This window comes from Melopsittacus undulatus, chromosome 2 (assembly GCF_012275295.1).
Source record: "Melopsittacus undulatus isolate bMelUnd1 chromosome 2, bMelUnd1.mat.Z, whole genome shotgun sequence".
Taxonomy (NCBI): domain Eukaryota; kingdom Metazoa; phylum Chordata; class Aves; order Psittaciformes; family Psittaculidae; genus Melopsittacus; species Melopsittacus undulatus.
Window position 1 is genome coordinate 8,602,979 of NC_047528.1, and position 15,140 is coordinate 8,618,118.

General features: G+C 38.3%; 1 protein-coding gene across 1 annotated transcript in view; it reads left to right on the plus strand.

The window, feature by feature from the left end:
• LOC101877007 (N-acetylated-alpha-linked acidic dipeptidase 2) overlaps window positions 1-14,736 on the plus strand; it is a 29,039-nt gene extending 14,303 nt beyond the window's left edge. The window contains 9 exon segments of the mRNA XM_034074312.1: window positions 257-320; window positions 2,807-2,874; window positions 5,952-6,043; window positions 7,437-7,527; window positions 8,175-8,306; window positions 8,308-8,440; window positions 11,602-11,683; window positions 12,091-12,183; window positions 13,569-14,736. Of these exon segments, the coding sequence (XP_033930203.1) occupies window positions 257-320; window positions 2,807-2,874; window positions 5,952-6,043; window positions 7,437-7,527; window positions 8,175-8,306; window positions 8,308-8,440; window positions 11,602-11,683; window positions 12,091-12,183; window positions 13,569-13,758 (945 nt within the window). The 3' untranslated portion in view covers window positions 13,759-14,736.
• The last annotated feature ends 404 nt before the right edge of the window (window positions 14,737-15,140 follow it).

A 15,140-nucleotide genomic window follows, 5' to 3' on the forward strand; every position in this document is an offset into this window, starting at 1 on the left:
TTTTCCTGTTCTATCTTGCTCCTGTGTGATTCATCCTACATTTTGTGGATGTTTTCCACAGCAAATTAAGGAGGAATGGATTTCATATGCCCAGATCATGGACCCATTCTCAAATGTTAATATAATTAGTAAGGTACATAGTGCTACTTATCCTGATGGGGCTCTTAAAGGTAATGCTGTAAAACCCAGTGTGCTTAACACACTCTTGACTAAATTTCACCAGTTGTAAGTAATAATCACGCTTTTACAATCCCAGGAAAATGCCAGAGTCCTCCAAGAACGGGCAGTTGCTTACATCAACTCAGATTCTTCTATAGAAGGTGGGTCTTTCATTTTTAAACTCACTTTACTTCACAGATGCCAATGTTAATAGTTTGCTGTGTATTATTTATTGTGCACAGAGCTGTCAAATATGACAGATAATGTAATGTTCAGAGTAAGTGCAGCAAATCCAGACTTAAGTGAAGAGACAGAATAATTTGAATTCTCATGTTGCTTGCTTTTGCAAATAGCATTATCCATGAGCTGCACCTCATGTGTCTGGAGCTCAGAATGTCTCCTCTGGAAGAGTTTAGTATTCTGTGCTAATGAACTGAGCAGGCTGAATGCTAAACTCTCTCTTAACCTCATTAGCTTTAATTTACAATTACAGTTTTAATATATGACAGACTGCTCCTTGTTCTGCTTGCAGTTCCAGCTTCTTTCCCTGTGGAATTATATCTGGGACAATATTACGATTTTAGGACAAATTATTTTGAGCCCTTAGGGTTACATTTTGTGGCAGTGGGACCCGTTCTGGCGCTTTGGGTCAGTGTGGTCACCTTTGTTCATTGTTATGAGGAGGGAGAATATGAAGGGAATTACATATGTATTATTGCAGGGATCTTCTAGAAAAATAAGTGTTGAAGAGTGTTTCACAAAAAAAATCTGATCCACCATCATCCAATTTACTATGATCTTCAGATTATGGGATGAATCTGTTATACAGGAACACTGCTTAGAAACGGGACTTTGAATTTTGGGCCCAAAACTACGACCTAAATCACAAAATCCTTCTTACATTATACTGAGCTTTATTGCAGAAGGATGTCATTTACTGTTGTCTGTGCTGAAACAATAACCAAGTCCTGTGAAGCAGTCCTTCATCATAACCTCAGTTATTTAGGGCATTACCTTTCCCATGTTAAACCCAACTGATTTGGGCTCACTGTGTGTGGCTGAAATGGGTATCAACAGGCATATTTAAGAACTCTTTTTACACTTGTCAGCTGAAAATTTTGTCTCTCACAAAAGGATTGTAAAGAAAGAAAAACCAAACCCAATTTCTCAGTTGGAATTGGGATATAGGGAGGGTGAAAGCAGTTCCTTCAATTATGCAGCCTGCATGCTGTGTAAAAAGTAGAGCAGAATTTCACACCTAGAAGATCTCACGAACAAAATAATAGCTTTACACTGCTTCATATTCTCTGCATGGATCGTAACACATATATTTTAGTTGGTTTGCAGCCAACGTGCTGCTGTCTTAACAATTTTCTTCTAAATCTTGATTATTCAAACATGTCTCTTGCTTTATGCATTAAAGAACATGTGAAAGTAAAACCACTGGAAAAGAAATATGTAATAAGGAAAAGAAGACCATACTCAGTGTACTGTTTTAGGTATCTTGCACATCTTTCACCTGATTGGGCATTAAAATCCTCCGTAGAGCCATAGCATCCATGTACTCTGCTGATTATTTTGTTTATCATCGTACATTCTCCACAGCACTTTATATGCCACGTTTTGAACAGCAAATTATTCACTGTCTTTTAGCAATGAAAAACAGAACAGTGAATTATACTTTTGAGCATCTTTGTGACTCTAATTTCCAGTTCTCAAATATAGACTCTCCTTGGAAACATTATTAACATTATCTAGTATTTTTTCCATCATAATGGGGTTTTCTGTAATTGTCAGTGTAGTCCTTTTGTGAGTACACGCTGTGCAGAGGATGACCCAAATGTCTAACCTGTATCAATAACCTAACTATGTCATCTGGGAGCTTACGTTTTATTATGTCCCAGCTCTCTCGTCCCTCTCCTTCTCTTTGTGGTTGTCTGTATTTGAGGGCAGAGGTTTTTGCCTTATTTCTATCCAGTGTTGTAGTATGTAGACAAGATACTTCACACTGCTGCCTGACTCAAAAGCAGCCATAGTTTCTTCTGATGGGGCTCTTGTTGCTGTAACTGACAGCTTCCATACGAGATACGTAGTTCAACATAGCCTGCAGGCAATGTGGAAACCTTATGGGCGTAAAGCACAGCAGCCACATCATGGCAGTAAAAGGGGGGGGTTTAGGAGAGAGTAGGTGAAAACATTACTCTTCATCTTTGCTGCCTCCTGTTTGGGTGAGACTGAGTTATGAAATATAAAATGCCAAATGTCTTGCAAGTCTCTTACTTAAAAGACAACCCGTCTTTCAGATACAGGATATAAAAACATTGAATGAATACCCTTTATGATAAAAGAAGCAGCTCCATTGAAAGACTTCTTAAAACATCTTCCAGGGAATACACCTTTCCTCCTTCACAGCTCCTGAATGCTCTAAGTTTATTTTTCACATCCTACAAAAAGTTACCATTGCCTTAACACAGGCTTCAGGGGGTGTGTGAGTGACAAGGGCTTGTAGCTAATGAGGGATAGTTAGGCATGATTTACAGCTATGGGAATGATTAGTTTCATTACTCTGAGAAGGGACTGTGAAGTTTAATCCATTAAGAAGATAATGCCCTGGTATGTGAAGGCAAATTTCTTTCTTTCATTTCAGGTAACTACACACTAAGAGTTGACTGCACCCCTCTTCTCTACAAACTGGTGTATAATCTGACAAAAGAGGTACAGAATCAGTGTGTCTAGTGTTTGTGATTATCTAAAAATGTAAAAGTGGTAGTTTACTGGATAAAATTGGATTATTAAATAATTTTGGATTTATCTTATTGCTGAGCTGGAAGAATCTTGATCCCACCAAAATCTATGGCAAAACGTTCCCCATCAGTGCTACAGAGTCCAGGCTCACAGTTCCTCAGTATTAGAAAGGTTGAAATGTGTCACTGACTTCAGTGGAATATTGTTTGCAATATATAGTAAAAATAATAATAATGAAAACAAGATAATAAAAAGCAAGATCACTTCTCTAAAGTAATAAGCATTCAAGGAAATAAATTACATTTTAAATTTCCCTTTCATGTGCCAAAGAGCATCTATTCATTTTCACAGTGGCTAGCTACCATTTTTCATCTTGTCTGTTCTCCCTGAGACTCCTTCATATCTTACTGAGCCCCTGAAACCCTGTGATAAGTACTGAGGGATTGAGTGGGGTTTGCAACAGGGCAGATGTATGGATTTGCATGATTTCAAGCAGTCTGATCATGTCTCCTTTGCCTTCATCTCTCTGGATGAATTATCATGGGACTGAAAGGTTGTTACCCATTAAAGCATGACTCTTCATTAGCCATATGAGGAGTTAATCAGATTAAGCACCTAGCATGAGACTCTGTCACTATCCTCAGATCTGGAATCATCTTGATTAACAGAAGACATCTCTGTTTGACTTAAAGGCAGTCATAGAAATAAATATCATTAGAATGAGATTTATTTGACCAAATGTGGTTCTCTACTCTTGTACATAGAATCATTGAATATTTAGGATTGGAAAGGACTTTAAGATAATCTAGTTCCGATTCCTCTGCCATGGGCAGGGACACCTCACACTAAACCATGTCACCCAAGGCTCTGTCTAACCTGGCCTTGAACACTGCCACGGATGGAGCATTCACAGCTTCCCTTGGCAACCCATTCCAGTGCCTCACCACCCTCACAATAAAGAATTTCTTCCTTATATCCAATCTAAACTTCCCTTGTTTAAGTTTTTACCCGTTACCCCTTGTCCTGTCACTACAGTCCCTAGTGAACATATAGAACTCTCAAACTATTTTCCCTGTTATTAAGGGAGCCCAGGTGATTTGTTCCCACATAGAAGCATGCACTGTAATGGCATTTGATAGGATGACTCCAGCTATTACTCTCCCATCCCAACAGAAGCATTGATCCTGAGTTATATTCCAATACATTGCACTTTATTTTAACACTGGAAATGCCATGGTTTGAATCTAGGGAATTTTATCTATGCTATTCCAATGGGGTTTTTTTTCTTTCCCACATTTTTTTCCTTATTTTACTCTTTCTTCCCTGTGTGGGAAGAAGCCATGTTTCTTCAAACATTAGCTGTGACACTTGGCACACTGAAGGGCATTCTGGTTTACCTATAAAACACTTCCATGTCCCCCATGTAGAGCCCTGGATATAACAATTAACTTTCTATCTGCAATGAGCTAATTACCCATGGATATGTTTTTGTGCAAAAGACAAAGAGAAAAAGTGCCCTGGGATAAAAATAGCATCTCAGGAAACTATTGCTGGGTTCAAGTAGAAAGCCTCCATTAAAGTACCATTCGAACTACTTAAGAATGGCTTTTTGGAAACTTTTCCTATTGAGTGCTATTTAAGCTTTTAACAATAGAAGCATAATACAAACAATAGAAAACCTGACAGCTATTCCATAATTCCATGCTGTCTCCCTGCTGAAAAGCTCCCAGAAATACATTATATTCATCCATATTCATAGCTGCCTTATAAAGGGGATTATTTTATGGCAGCGAGCTGTCAGTGACCATTTCTTAAAGCCATCTTAATCTTGTCAGTTTGTTATAGACAAACCCCATAACTTCTTCTTTTCTGTTATTCTACAGAGCAGGATTCTGCAATAGCATTCTGATTCACTGTTGTTCTCTATTTTATGTACACAGACAAATCTTTACAGTGATTCAACACTGTAGTTTTCATTTCTGAGCTATCTTTCATTAACCATTGTTGATATGCCTCCAGGGACCTCCAGTGATCCATAAATCACAGGCTATGAAACCTTTCTCTAGAACTTTTACCCTCTTTTGAGTCTTTCTGTAAGATCATTCATAGAGATTATTGGAATTCTTTCTAAGGAAAAAGATGTTTTGATGGATTCTTGGACACAAGTCAAGGATACCAAAAAGTGTTTGCTGAAGGACCACTTATAGCCAGGACAACCATTTTTGTTGGCAGAGAAGCATACACACAAATGACTAATAGACACTGGAAAAATGTGACACATCTTTTACTTGGCTCCCTGTTTCTAGCATCACAGAATAAAATTCATTTAAGGGTTTAAATGAATTCATAAAAGGGTTTAAACATCTTTATTCTCCAGGTCCCTAAAAATTCCAGTGAATAGGATTAGGAAAAGAGGGAATGAAACTGAAGCTAGAAGAGGGGAGTTCTGTTTTACAGAGAGTTCTGCTTAATATTCTTTCTCCTTCCCCCCCCCCCACCCTTTCACTTGCACTTAAGTAGCCTCTTACAAAGATAACTAAGGACTACAGTCTGTGTCTTTGGTCATTCCCACTAATCTGAAAAAAAGCCCCTAATTTCTCTAAGGGCTAGAAGGACTACAGCAGAGTGATTATATTCTTAGTTTTGCTGTTTCAACTGCAACACATTTGATTTGGATGACATTGGGAAGCTAGATATACACGTATCAAAGCCTCACTCATTAAGTCTTTGCATATCCTGGTTGTTAGCTCCTTCCATAGGAATAATGAGAGGTCCTGTGCACCTCACAAGTCATTGTTAATTCTTGGAAACAGCACAAATGAGACCAAAATGGCCTATGGTGTGCTTTGCATGAGGCTTTTGCATAGGGCTGAGTTTCATTTACGAAGCCCACTATGCGAGATGCTTTTCATGGTTGGGATCCCCAAATGTACGTAATAAATGTAAATAGTGTGTGTGTACTTCCCTGCATGCAGCAACGTAAAGGTCTCCTTTGATAATGAGTTGAGTTAGAGGTACTTCCAATGAGATTGTATTTTCCTCTTCAGATTTTAAGCCCTGATGAGGGTTATGAAAGTAAGTCTCTTTATGAGAGCTGGCTTGAGAAAGATCCCGCAAGTGAGAATAATAGCTATCCCAGGTAAGTTGTTAATCTTTCTTGTCTTTCCCAATATTTTCATCATACCATAGCATGGCCACTCGCCAGCATTTTTCAAGATGTGCTATTGATGACAGCAATACAAAACCTTTTAGCACAAGGTAACTTTCTGGCAATATCTTTTAAAGTAAAATAAAATCAAATTTTATGACTTTTTTTTAAAATGAAAGTGACACCTATGCTTGCTGTAAAATAAAACCTCACTCTTTTTAAAGGCTTTTTATTAGCAGAACAGCAATTTGGAAAGCAATCAAAATAGAGCAGGGCGAAGAGAGAATTCAAAATACAATTTAGTCCCACTATTAGGTGAGATAATATCAAAATTGTTAGGGTAAGCAAATGCTCAGTTGAAAGAAACTGCCTAGAGTGGTAATTACTTGTTCTTTGTTTATGCAAGATAAATGTAATACATTACAAATCCATATCTGAGAGTATTAAAACTTCATATTTGAAGGTATTAGAACTCCAAACCACTCTGAGCCTGTGACTCAGGGCTAAATCTTATTTGCAATGTGTCATTACTCATGGAAGGGCAAACAGCACTGCTCCGTTATGCAATTTGACCATAACGATGTGCATGTATTACCCTACCCTTCAGACCCTGTTGAGTTTCTAGATTCATTATACTCACTGAGGTTTCTTCCTTTTGAAAAAGCTACCAGATCTGATCTTTCTCAGCTGATACAAATAGCTCCTTGCAGAAATTTATACTGACTGAAGAATTCCAGCTGGAACAGAAGAAACTTGTTTCTTTTTTAGCTGAGAAACACCGATTACTCACCAGAACAGACATCCAAACCTAAAGCTTAGTATAAAACTTCAATAAATATTTGAAAATACTTCGAATATCACATCTGTCTCTTTTCTTTCCCTCTGTCTTGCCACCCTTACCCAGCAGATGGCAATATCTACTTGTAAGTAAGAAATGCTAATTGTCTGCAGTGGAAATTACTTCTAAGGCTTTGACTCTACTGTGGAATATGCTAAGTATACAAACACATCTGTCTTTGCATATATTGCTGCCCAATTCATATTAGTTTGGAAACAGATGATTAATGTTTTAAGATTGCAGAAACATGCCTGATACAATTTTACGTCTCTTGTGCATATATGCACGGTCGTTTTTGAAGTGTGGTCAATGTCATAATGAGGATTGCTACCTTTAAAAGCTCTTCCTAGCAATATTGGCTACTGAATTAGTGCAGTGGAGTAAAATCAGGTAGAGTCATTAAGCGTGTCACTCATCTAGTCTCTGATCTTATGAGTGTCCCTAATGCACCCTCCAGAAGAACTGACCTCAATTTCTGTCTAAAATCTGCATATTGCATAAATTACTACCATAACAAACAGGAAATGTTGTCTTTTCTATATGTAGAATAAACAAACTGGGATCAGGCAGTGATTTCGAAGCTTACTTTCAGCGGCTGGGAATTGCATCAGGCAGAGTCCGTTATACCAAGAACAGGGTAAGTCATCCAGACTGCTTGAAGTTTGTAGTGCTGAGCAGTCATCCTTTAAAAGCATTTGGTCGTGATTAATACAAAAGCTTCAAAGAATCTTAGACTGGTTTGTATATCAGTTTTGTTTCTTAATTTAGCAAGAAACCTAAATGTTTGGAGAATAAAACATGTTACAGTAATGTGTATATTCTATAGGCTGTCAAGGCCACAGAAGAGTATTTATAGAATCTGAGGTGAAGTGTATATTTATTTTCACCTTGCTATTAGTAGGGCCCTTAATATACAATTATGTCCAGACTGTGTTCAGAAATAGTTAAACAAGATAAAAAAGGGCCATGATGGAGGACTTCTGCTACCCAAAACTGTTCTCACTTTTACTGAAAGCAGTCTCTGCATAACGGAACTGAAGGCAGGTCTGTGTAGATAAGGAGAAAGTAGCCTGCTCTCTTCACCTTGTGTAACATTCCATGAATTCGTGTTGATTTAGTTTCTTAAAATGACTGCACCAAAATGGAAGTATAACAAACTGTTTTGTAGCAAATAGCTTTTTTTTCATGTGGAATCTGTACAAAACATCATAGTTAAGTGATCGATACATCCCTTAACTGCAGTTACAATACAGGGCACTGACAAATTTACTTGCTCTTTTTCAGAAAGCAGACAAATTCAGCAATTACCCTGTTTATCACACAGTGTATGAGACCTTCGAGTTAGTGGAAAAGTTTTATGACCCCACCTTCAGGAAACACCTAACAATTGCCCAGCTACGAGGCAAACTGGTTTATGGAACTGGCAGATTCCCAGATCATTCCATTTGACTGCAGAGATTATGGAGAAGCCTTAAAAGACTATAGCAATAGAATTTATAAATTGGCCAAGAAGCATGAAGAACAGCTGAAACTTTACACAGTATCATTTGGTGAGTAATAGCCATAAAGCTATTTCTTAAGTGTGTTAATTAAAATCATGTAGGGACAACGTTATATCTGTTACAGCTGTGAAACTGAATTCATTACTTTCCTGTTTTAGTTCTGCCATCATATTAAGCAGCTTCTTTTTCTTTTTTCTTTTTTTTTTTTTTCCTAAATAAAGCATAGGTTTAACACATTATTGTCTAGGTGAGAGGTTTATAACAATTTTTATATTATTGATTATGGACAATATGACAGTGCTCATGAGAAATCATAGACCTGAAATGCAGAATAAAGATTATATCATCCTGCTTCTCACTTTCTTGCTCAAGAAGACAAAGGTTTATGGTAACTGCCTGGAACCTGAGAGAAACAGGTTCCCGTTCCTCCTCAGCCAAAGGCTCCATCTGACCCTAGGAAACTTGCTTTCCATCTCTCTCAGTGCCTGCCTACCACTTTTAGGCCACAAAACCACTTCTCTAACTCTTCTGCCAGAGATACCTCCATTTGTTGAGCCTTTGAGCACATTGCAATGAAGTATATAAACCAGGTCTGAAGCAGCAGAGTGCTCTGTGTCCCAGGCGAGGATAGCCTCCACCACCATCTTCTTCATCTCCCTCTTTCTCTTCTTACCTCATTCACTCTGTGTGTCTGTGCCAAGGAGGGTTTTTCAGACAATCCCAACTGACTCGCTATCCAATGGACCCATGGTTTAGAGATATAAACTGCCTTTGAGAGATGCAGAACTTCTTTGGGGTTGTGTGAAACATTAACTCATCTTGGATCCTCATTTGGGAAAAATTAATAATTACATTTAAAACTTCATATGATGGCTTAGGGGAAAATTTGTGACTAACTTGAAAAGACACCCATTTTGTATGAAGGCCACTTGAGACAGGAGAAGCCTTGTGCGATGGATCATCTGCTCTGAGACATTGCATAACACAGACTTATTTCAATCCTCTCTTGTATTTACTGCAGCACACCTTGTAAGGAAATATCAAAACTGGAATTAATTTTTGCAGCAGTAGAACATCTATCAAAGTTTTTGTTAAATCACTTATTTTCATTGAGTTTCTTTCTCATTTCGGATTAGAAGTTGCTCAAACTACCTTCTGACCACCACAACAATGTTTGTTCCTAGATTCTAGAAGCAATCTTCTTCTTTTTAATCACTTAAAACCTCTCCTTAATAACTTTATACTTGTGTCATTTTGACCAGGTTATTTGCAAGTTGTGTTTTTCAATCTTTTCATTATTTTCAGTATATTCTTGAATGCCTGATCAGTTGCTTGAATAAAACTATAATTCATAATCCTTGCTTACTCTATCAATCACATCAGGGTATATTCAAATACATTGGCAGTTTCTGCAATACTGTGTAAATTAAAACTAATTTAACTCAGCAGTTTCATAGTTGCCTTGTGACAACACTGCATGTCAGAACACTGTTAATTAAGCCAAATAAATCACATAATTTCCCTTCATAATAATAGATTAAGGTTCTGTTTGCTTTTGGGTTCCCATTTCAGCTGTTCCCTTGCAAAAATGAAGGTTGGAAACCTTTGTTTCATGAAATATGCACTTGCAGTCATATGCTATCACATATTTTCTAAAATAACCAACACTGACAACACTGAATAGTGATCATGAGCACAAATTCTTTACATATTTTCAGATGATCTTTCTTTTTTTCCTCTTAAATCCCCTCCTACTGCTTCTGAAATATAATCTACGGCCATGATATAGCCATGATGTCAGCAGGGTAGAGCTCTGTCCTCCGGCACACTGGAAAACTATTGCCTTGGCTGTGGGCAAGTGTAAATTCTCAGCCTCACAAGGTGACATAGGTCTGTCTATACTGCAGTCCATAAAGAGGTTGTATACATAAAATCTGTGCCTATAATTGTGTAAACTAAACAAAAAATGTTAATACAATAACACACAATTGTAGGCTGGTAATGAATAAATAGGTTTCCTAGAAATAGAAGAGCAAATGAGACTGCGGAACAGCTTTCAAGAGGAGTCCTGGGAGCAGAAAGCCTATCACACCAAATAGTGTGATAAATTTGGCTACAGAAGGCCTGTCACACTAAAATAGTGTGATAATTTATAAACATTAAAGGGCCAGACTTGTCAACAGGGGACTGGATTTAGGAGATGACCTAATCTTATGCCTCATATTCCAGTATAATCAAAGAGAGGATACTGAAACTTGCAGGCAAAAGGTACAAGTTGTAAACCTCGCTTCTTTGTAATTGAGTTGATTTCTGGTAAGGCCAGAAGTTGTTCTCATAATACTCACCTTATTAACTTATTCTACAGAAATTAGTTTTATAAATTGATAGTTTTGCCAGGTTTGTATCAAACAGATCCTTTGACAACTGTTATTGTCATTAAAAGAAAGGCCTGCTCTTTCTTTGGTGAAGTTATTCCACATTGTTTGGGTGTACTGCCAGGGACAGAGCTGGAAAAAGCACTGACTTGACTTACCTGCACATAGCCAGGCATAACAGGCAAAATTCCAGGGTCTGAGTAGCAGCACTGTGGAGTGGCCATGGGGGATCATGGCAGAGATGCCTCTAGTGCTGTAACTCTAGTGCCTGCATGAGGAAATCACAGGCCTTGGATACTTTAAATCTACCTTGTCTGTCACTGCATTCCATAAGTTGTATCTTTTACACTTCACCCAATACTATTCAATACCCATATCACACTCTTCCATTATACGAATAGGACATGATGTTCCAAGGGGGAAGTCCTGCCATTCTTCCACAGCCTACTAGGAGAGACGGTATTTTTGATGTAAGTCAGGCTATTTATACCTGAACGCTGTGTGCATCCCTTTGTTAAAAAGGAAACTGCAGAGTTCTCCATGTGCAATGCCAGCCCATTGTCTCCTTCCCAGGCAGAGCGAAGATGTGTACTTTTGAAAGCTTTATCTAGCATTCTGCTTTGTTGTTGGCCTTGTTGCGCAAGGTCTTAGTCTATTACTGCAAGTAGTGCAGGTGTTTAAAGTCTCCACAAGTGAAATGAATGAATGACGGAAAGATAACAAAAATAATGCAATTGTTTCAGCAAAACAAATGTATTTTTTCTCCCACTGGGTAGTGGGTGTATTGGGCTAAGTAGGTACTCTGAAGTTGTTCACCAAGTTCTTCCTTTCTAGATCCTCTTTTTTCTGCTGTGGTGAACTTCTCAAAGGCTGCTGCTGAATTTCACAGGAGACTTGAACAAGCTGACAAGAAAGAGTAAGTTTGAAAAAAAAATGGTTTATATATAAATATATAAAATATAAATACATAAAGTGTTTTATATATAAATATTTCAATATAGAGATATCTGCCTTAGGTACCCATACCCAGGGTGGCAGTTCTTTCTTTCCAATAACTATACAGGGAGTCTCTCTGATTAGTACAAAATGGAGCTCTTCAACTCCAAGAAAGGCAGTATCTGCTAAGATGAATTCTGCTTGCTGTAATGAATAGTATCAACTGTAGAGCTTATCACTAGCATCACCTTGTCATGAAAACGATTGCAATACATGGAAAAGTGGGTAGCAGTGAAAGATAAAAAGGTTGGACTTTTCATCTCATGTTCAGTGAAAATGAAGTCATGTTTCCTCACTGTGTGAAATCTCTGTCTCCATTTCTCACAGGCCAATCACAGTGCGAATCATGAACGACCAGCTGATGTTTATAGAAAGAGCTTTCATCGATCCTCTTGGATTACCAGGAAGGAAGTTTTACAGGTGAGGAATGAGGTTTCTTGCTCAATGTGCTTTTGAAAGTGAACATCAGACTAACTGACTCATTAGCTGAACTGCTCTTCATATAAGCTTCTTATAGGAATTACAGCTCAGTTGATTGTTTTAGATAATATCCAGTGTGTAGATGGCTTTGTTTATAACCTCTGAGTTGGCTGCACCAGTCTTGTGGTGCCCAATTCCTCTGCTGGGGTCTGGTACTAAGTTTTTATTCACCATCATACTCTGTGACTTTTCCTTGCAGGTGTGTAGCGCTATTTCTGTTACCACTTCCTCTTTTAAAGCTGTACTGAGGATTGAGTGGAGAATCAACTGTACTGAAAAGAAAGGAGAAAAGGGAGTAGAGTAAAAGGGAGAAGAAGATGAGAACAGATGTGTAATGAAGATCAGGAGAAGTCCAGAAGAGAGCGTTTGGAGAGAGACCTTTGCACACAGGATAGATTAAATCCCAATGAGCTGTGCTGTAGAATCCCAGCTGCCCCCCGCCTTGGCTGCTTCTGTAGATACACCTATTAGCTTAAATAATTATTAGTTATTGAAGTTTTCTCTCTACAACCACATGGGCCCAGAGACAGACAATGTTTAGTGCACCACAATACATTTTATAGTGCATTTATTAATAACACTTGACAACAAGCTAACTGCCAGTGTCAAGTGTGTGACTGCCTCACTTTACTCTCAGCATCTCCATTTACTAATGACTGCATATAGCTAAGTCACTGATGGATGGCTTTCACACCAAGCTGGAAGTCCCTCAAGCAGGTAGAATCTGAGAATCACTCTTCCATTCTCTTAGGATAAACTGTCATTCACATTTCTGGAAGAATTAAATGGTTGTTTCTTACAGTTCTTCTTGTTGGATATTGGGTATCACTTAGAGCTATTGGGGATATTTTAACTTTTTTTTTTTACTTACTTGCATTTATTAATGTAGTTTTAGTGTTTCTTTTGATTTGGGAAGCCTCTCACATGCTACAGATGTGCTTTGATACTTCATATGAACAAAATCAATTTAAAAGCAGATCAGCAACTATTCATTATTTAAGGAAAAGTCCCACCAACAAATGAAATTGATACTTTTGCTCAGTTCTGCCCCAATACGATCACTTCTCCTCTGAAGAATTCATGGTTTTCTCAAGATTATCCAGTAGGTTTTTTCCCCTCTTTTTACATTCCTTTCCCAGCCCTTCTTCTTCCACCTGTCCTTTTATACATAGCAAGATGTCCTGTGTATTTGTTAAGTTCTGATTTTCACGAGGTTCATAGCTGCTTTATGTAGCATACAACAGTTCCCTACAATGAACACACACACCATTAATGATTATTTTAATTATTTAATATAGTTCTATTTTCTCTTTCCCCCCCTTCAGGCATGTCATCTTTGCTCCAAGCAGCCACAACAAGTATGCTGGAGAGTCCTTCCCGGGGATCTATGATGCCCTGTTTGATATTGAAAGCAAAGTGGATCAGCATGAAGCCTGGGAAGAAGTTAAGAGGCAGATTTCCATTGCAGCCTTCACTGTGCAGGCAGCAGCAGGGACACTGAAAGAAGTAGCATAGAATGATGGCTTCGATAAGCTCAAACAGCCAAGTCACAAGTGTAGCTTACTGAGGCTGCTGCAGTGACCCAGTCTCTCCTGACTGCCTGCTGTACTGGAGTTCCCAACCTTGGGAATGTGTGTGAGTGTACTGATGGGGTGAGCAGGAGCTTTTGCATATCAAAGAGCTCCTGAGTTAGAAGATTCTGCTTCTCTGATACTGACAGTGCTCTTGCTTTAAGAACAGCCCTAGATAGAGGCAAATTTGGGGGTAGGGAGAAGGAAGAATTAGTTTCCCAATTAGAGTTTTCCTGAAAGATCTGCTAATTTTGAGGACCCTTTAGTTTAGATGTACAATTAGAAACCCCATTATTTGCCAAGCTGCCTGTAAATCTTGCCCATAGCAGTGATCAACAGCACACATATAGAATTCTATATCAAGAGAAAAATACAACACTGCTCTGCACCTGCATTTTTCTTGTTGGGGTAATTTTATAACACAGGACACCAAAGGCACCTCTGTATTTCAGAATCTATTTTGCAGGGCTGGTGAACGCTCATTTCACTGATTTACTTTCTTTTCCCACAAAAGCAGTACCAGCCATTCTTGATAATGAGAGGAAACAGCAGCTTAGATGCAGAAATCCAAGAGCATTTCCTCAGGGAGCCAGTATCCATCCCTCTCAAAGTCACTGTGTGCCTCCCTCCTCTACTAGGTGCTTTGGAAAATAAAGACTTTGTGGGATAACCAGACATTGACCTCCCAGCTCCTTTTGGCACTTTCATTAGTCCCAAACCCATTATAGCAGCTTTTGTTCCTATATTTTCCTGGAAGATCTCTTTCATTCAGATGTCTTCTTCCAGTTGAGGAAGCTGGAAGGCATTGGCACTATTGGGAAGGAGCTTGAGGTTATGCTGCTTTTAAATAGACCTGAAGGAAGTTTCGCATCAGGAACTGCTTTTGTGTTCAAAGAGAAACTGAAATGCATGAGAAAGGTAACTGTACAAAACTGTTTAATTTGTAGAAAAAACAATTCTTGCTTCATTTGCCCTTTAAATGTACTTCTCATATACATGATTTAAGAGTAATAAAAGCGCTAGCATTTTATTGCATCACATTCCAGTTTGTGGGAGCTGATGATAGCACATTTCTTCTCTTATGTGAAATATTCCACAGTTTTTCTCACAACCATAAATTGTAGCAGGTTGTGGGAATAAAATCCTTTGTTTTATGGGGAACAGAACAGAAGTGGTAGTAAAAAAAAGACAGAATTAGAGAAACAGGACAATTCATAGGCTACAGAAGGAGTTGTTCTCATCTCAGGTACCTTGAATTCAGGCATTCCTGTAGTTCAGTCCTTCAGGAAGTCATTTTGGGTATATGCCACCAAGAGGCTTTCATTA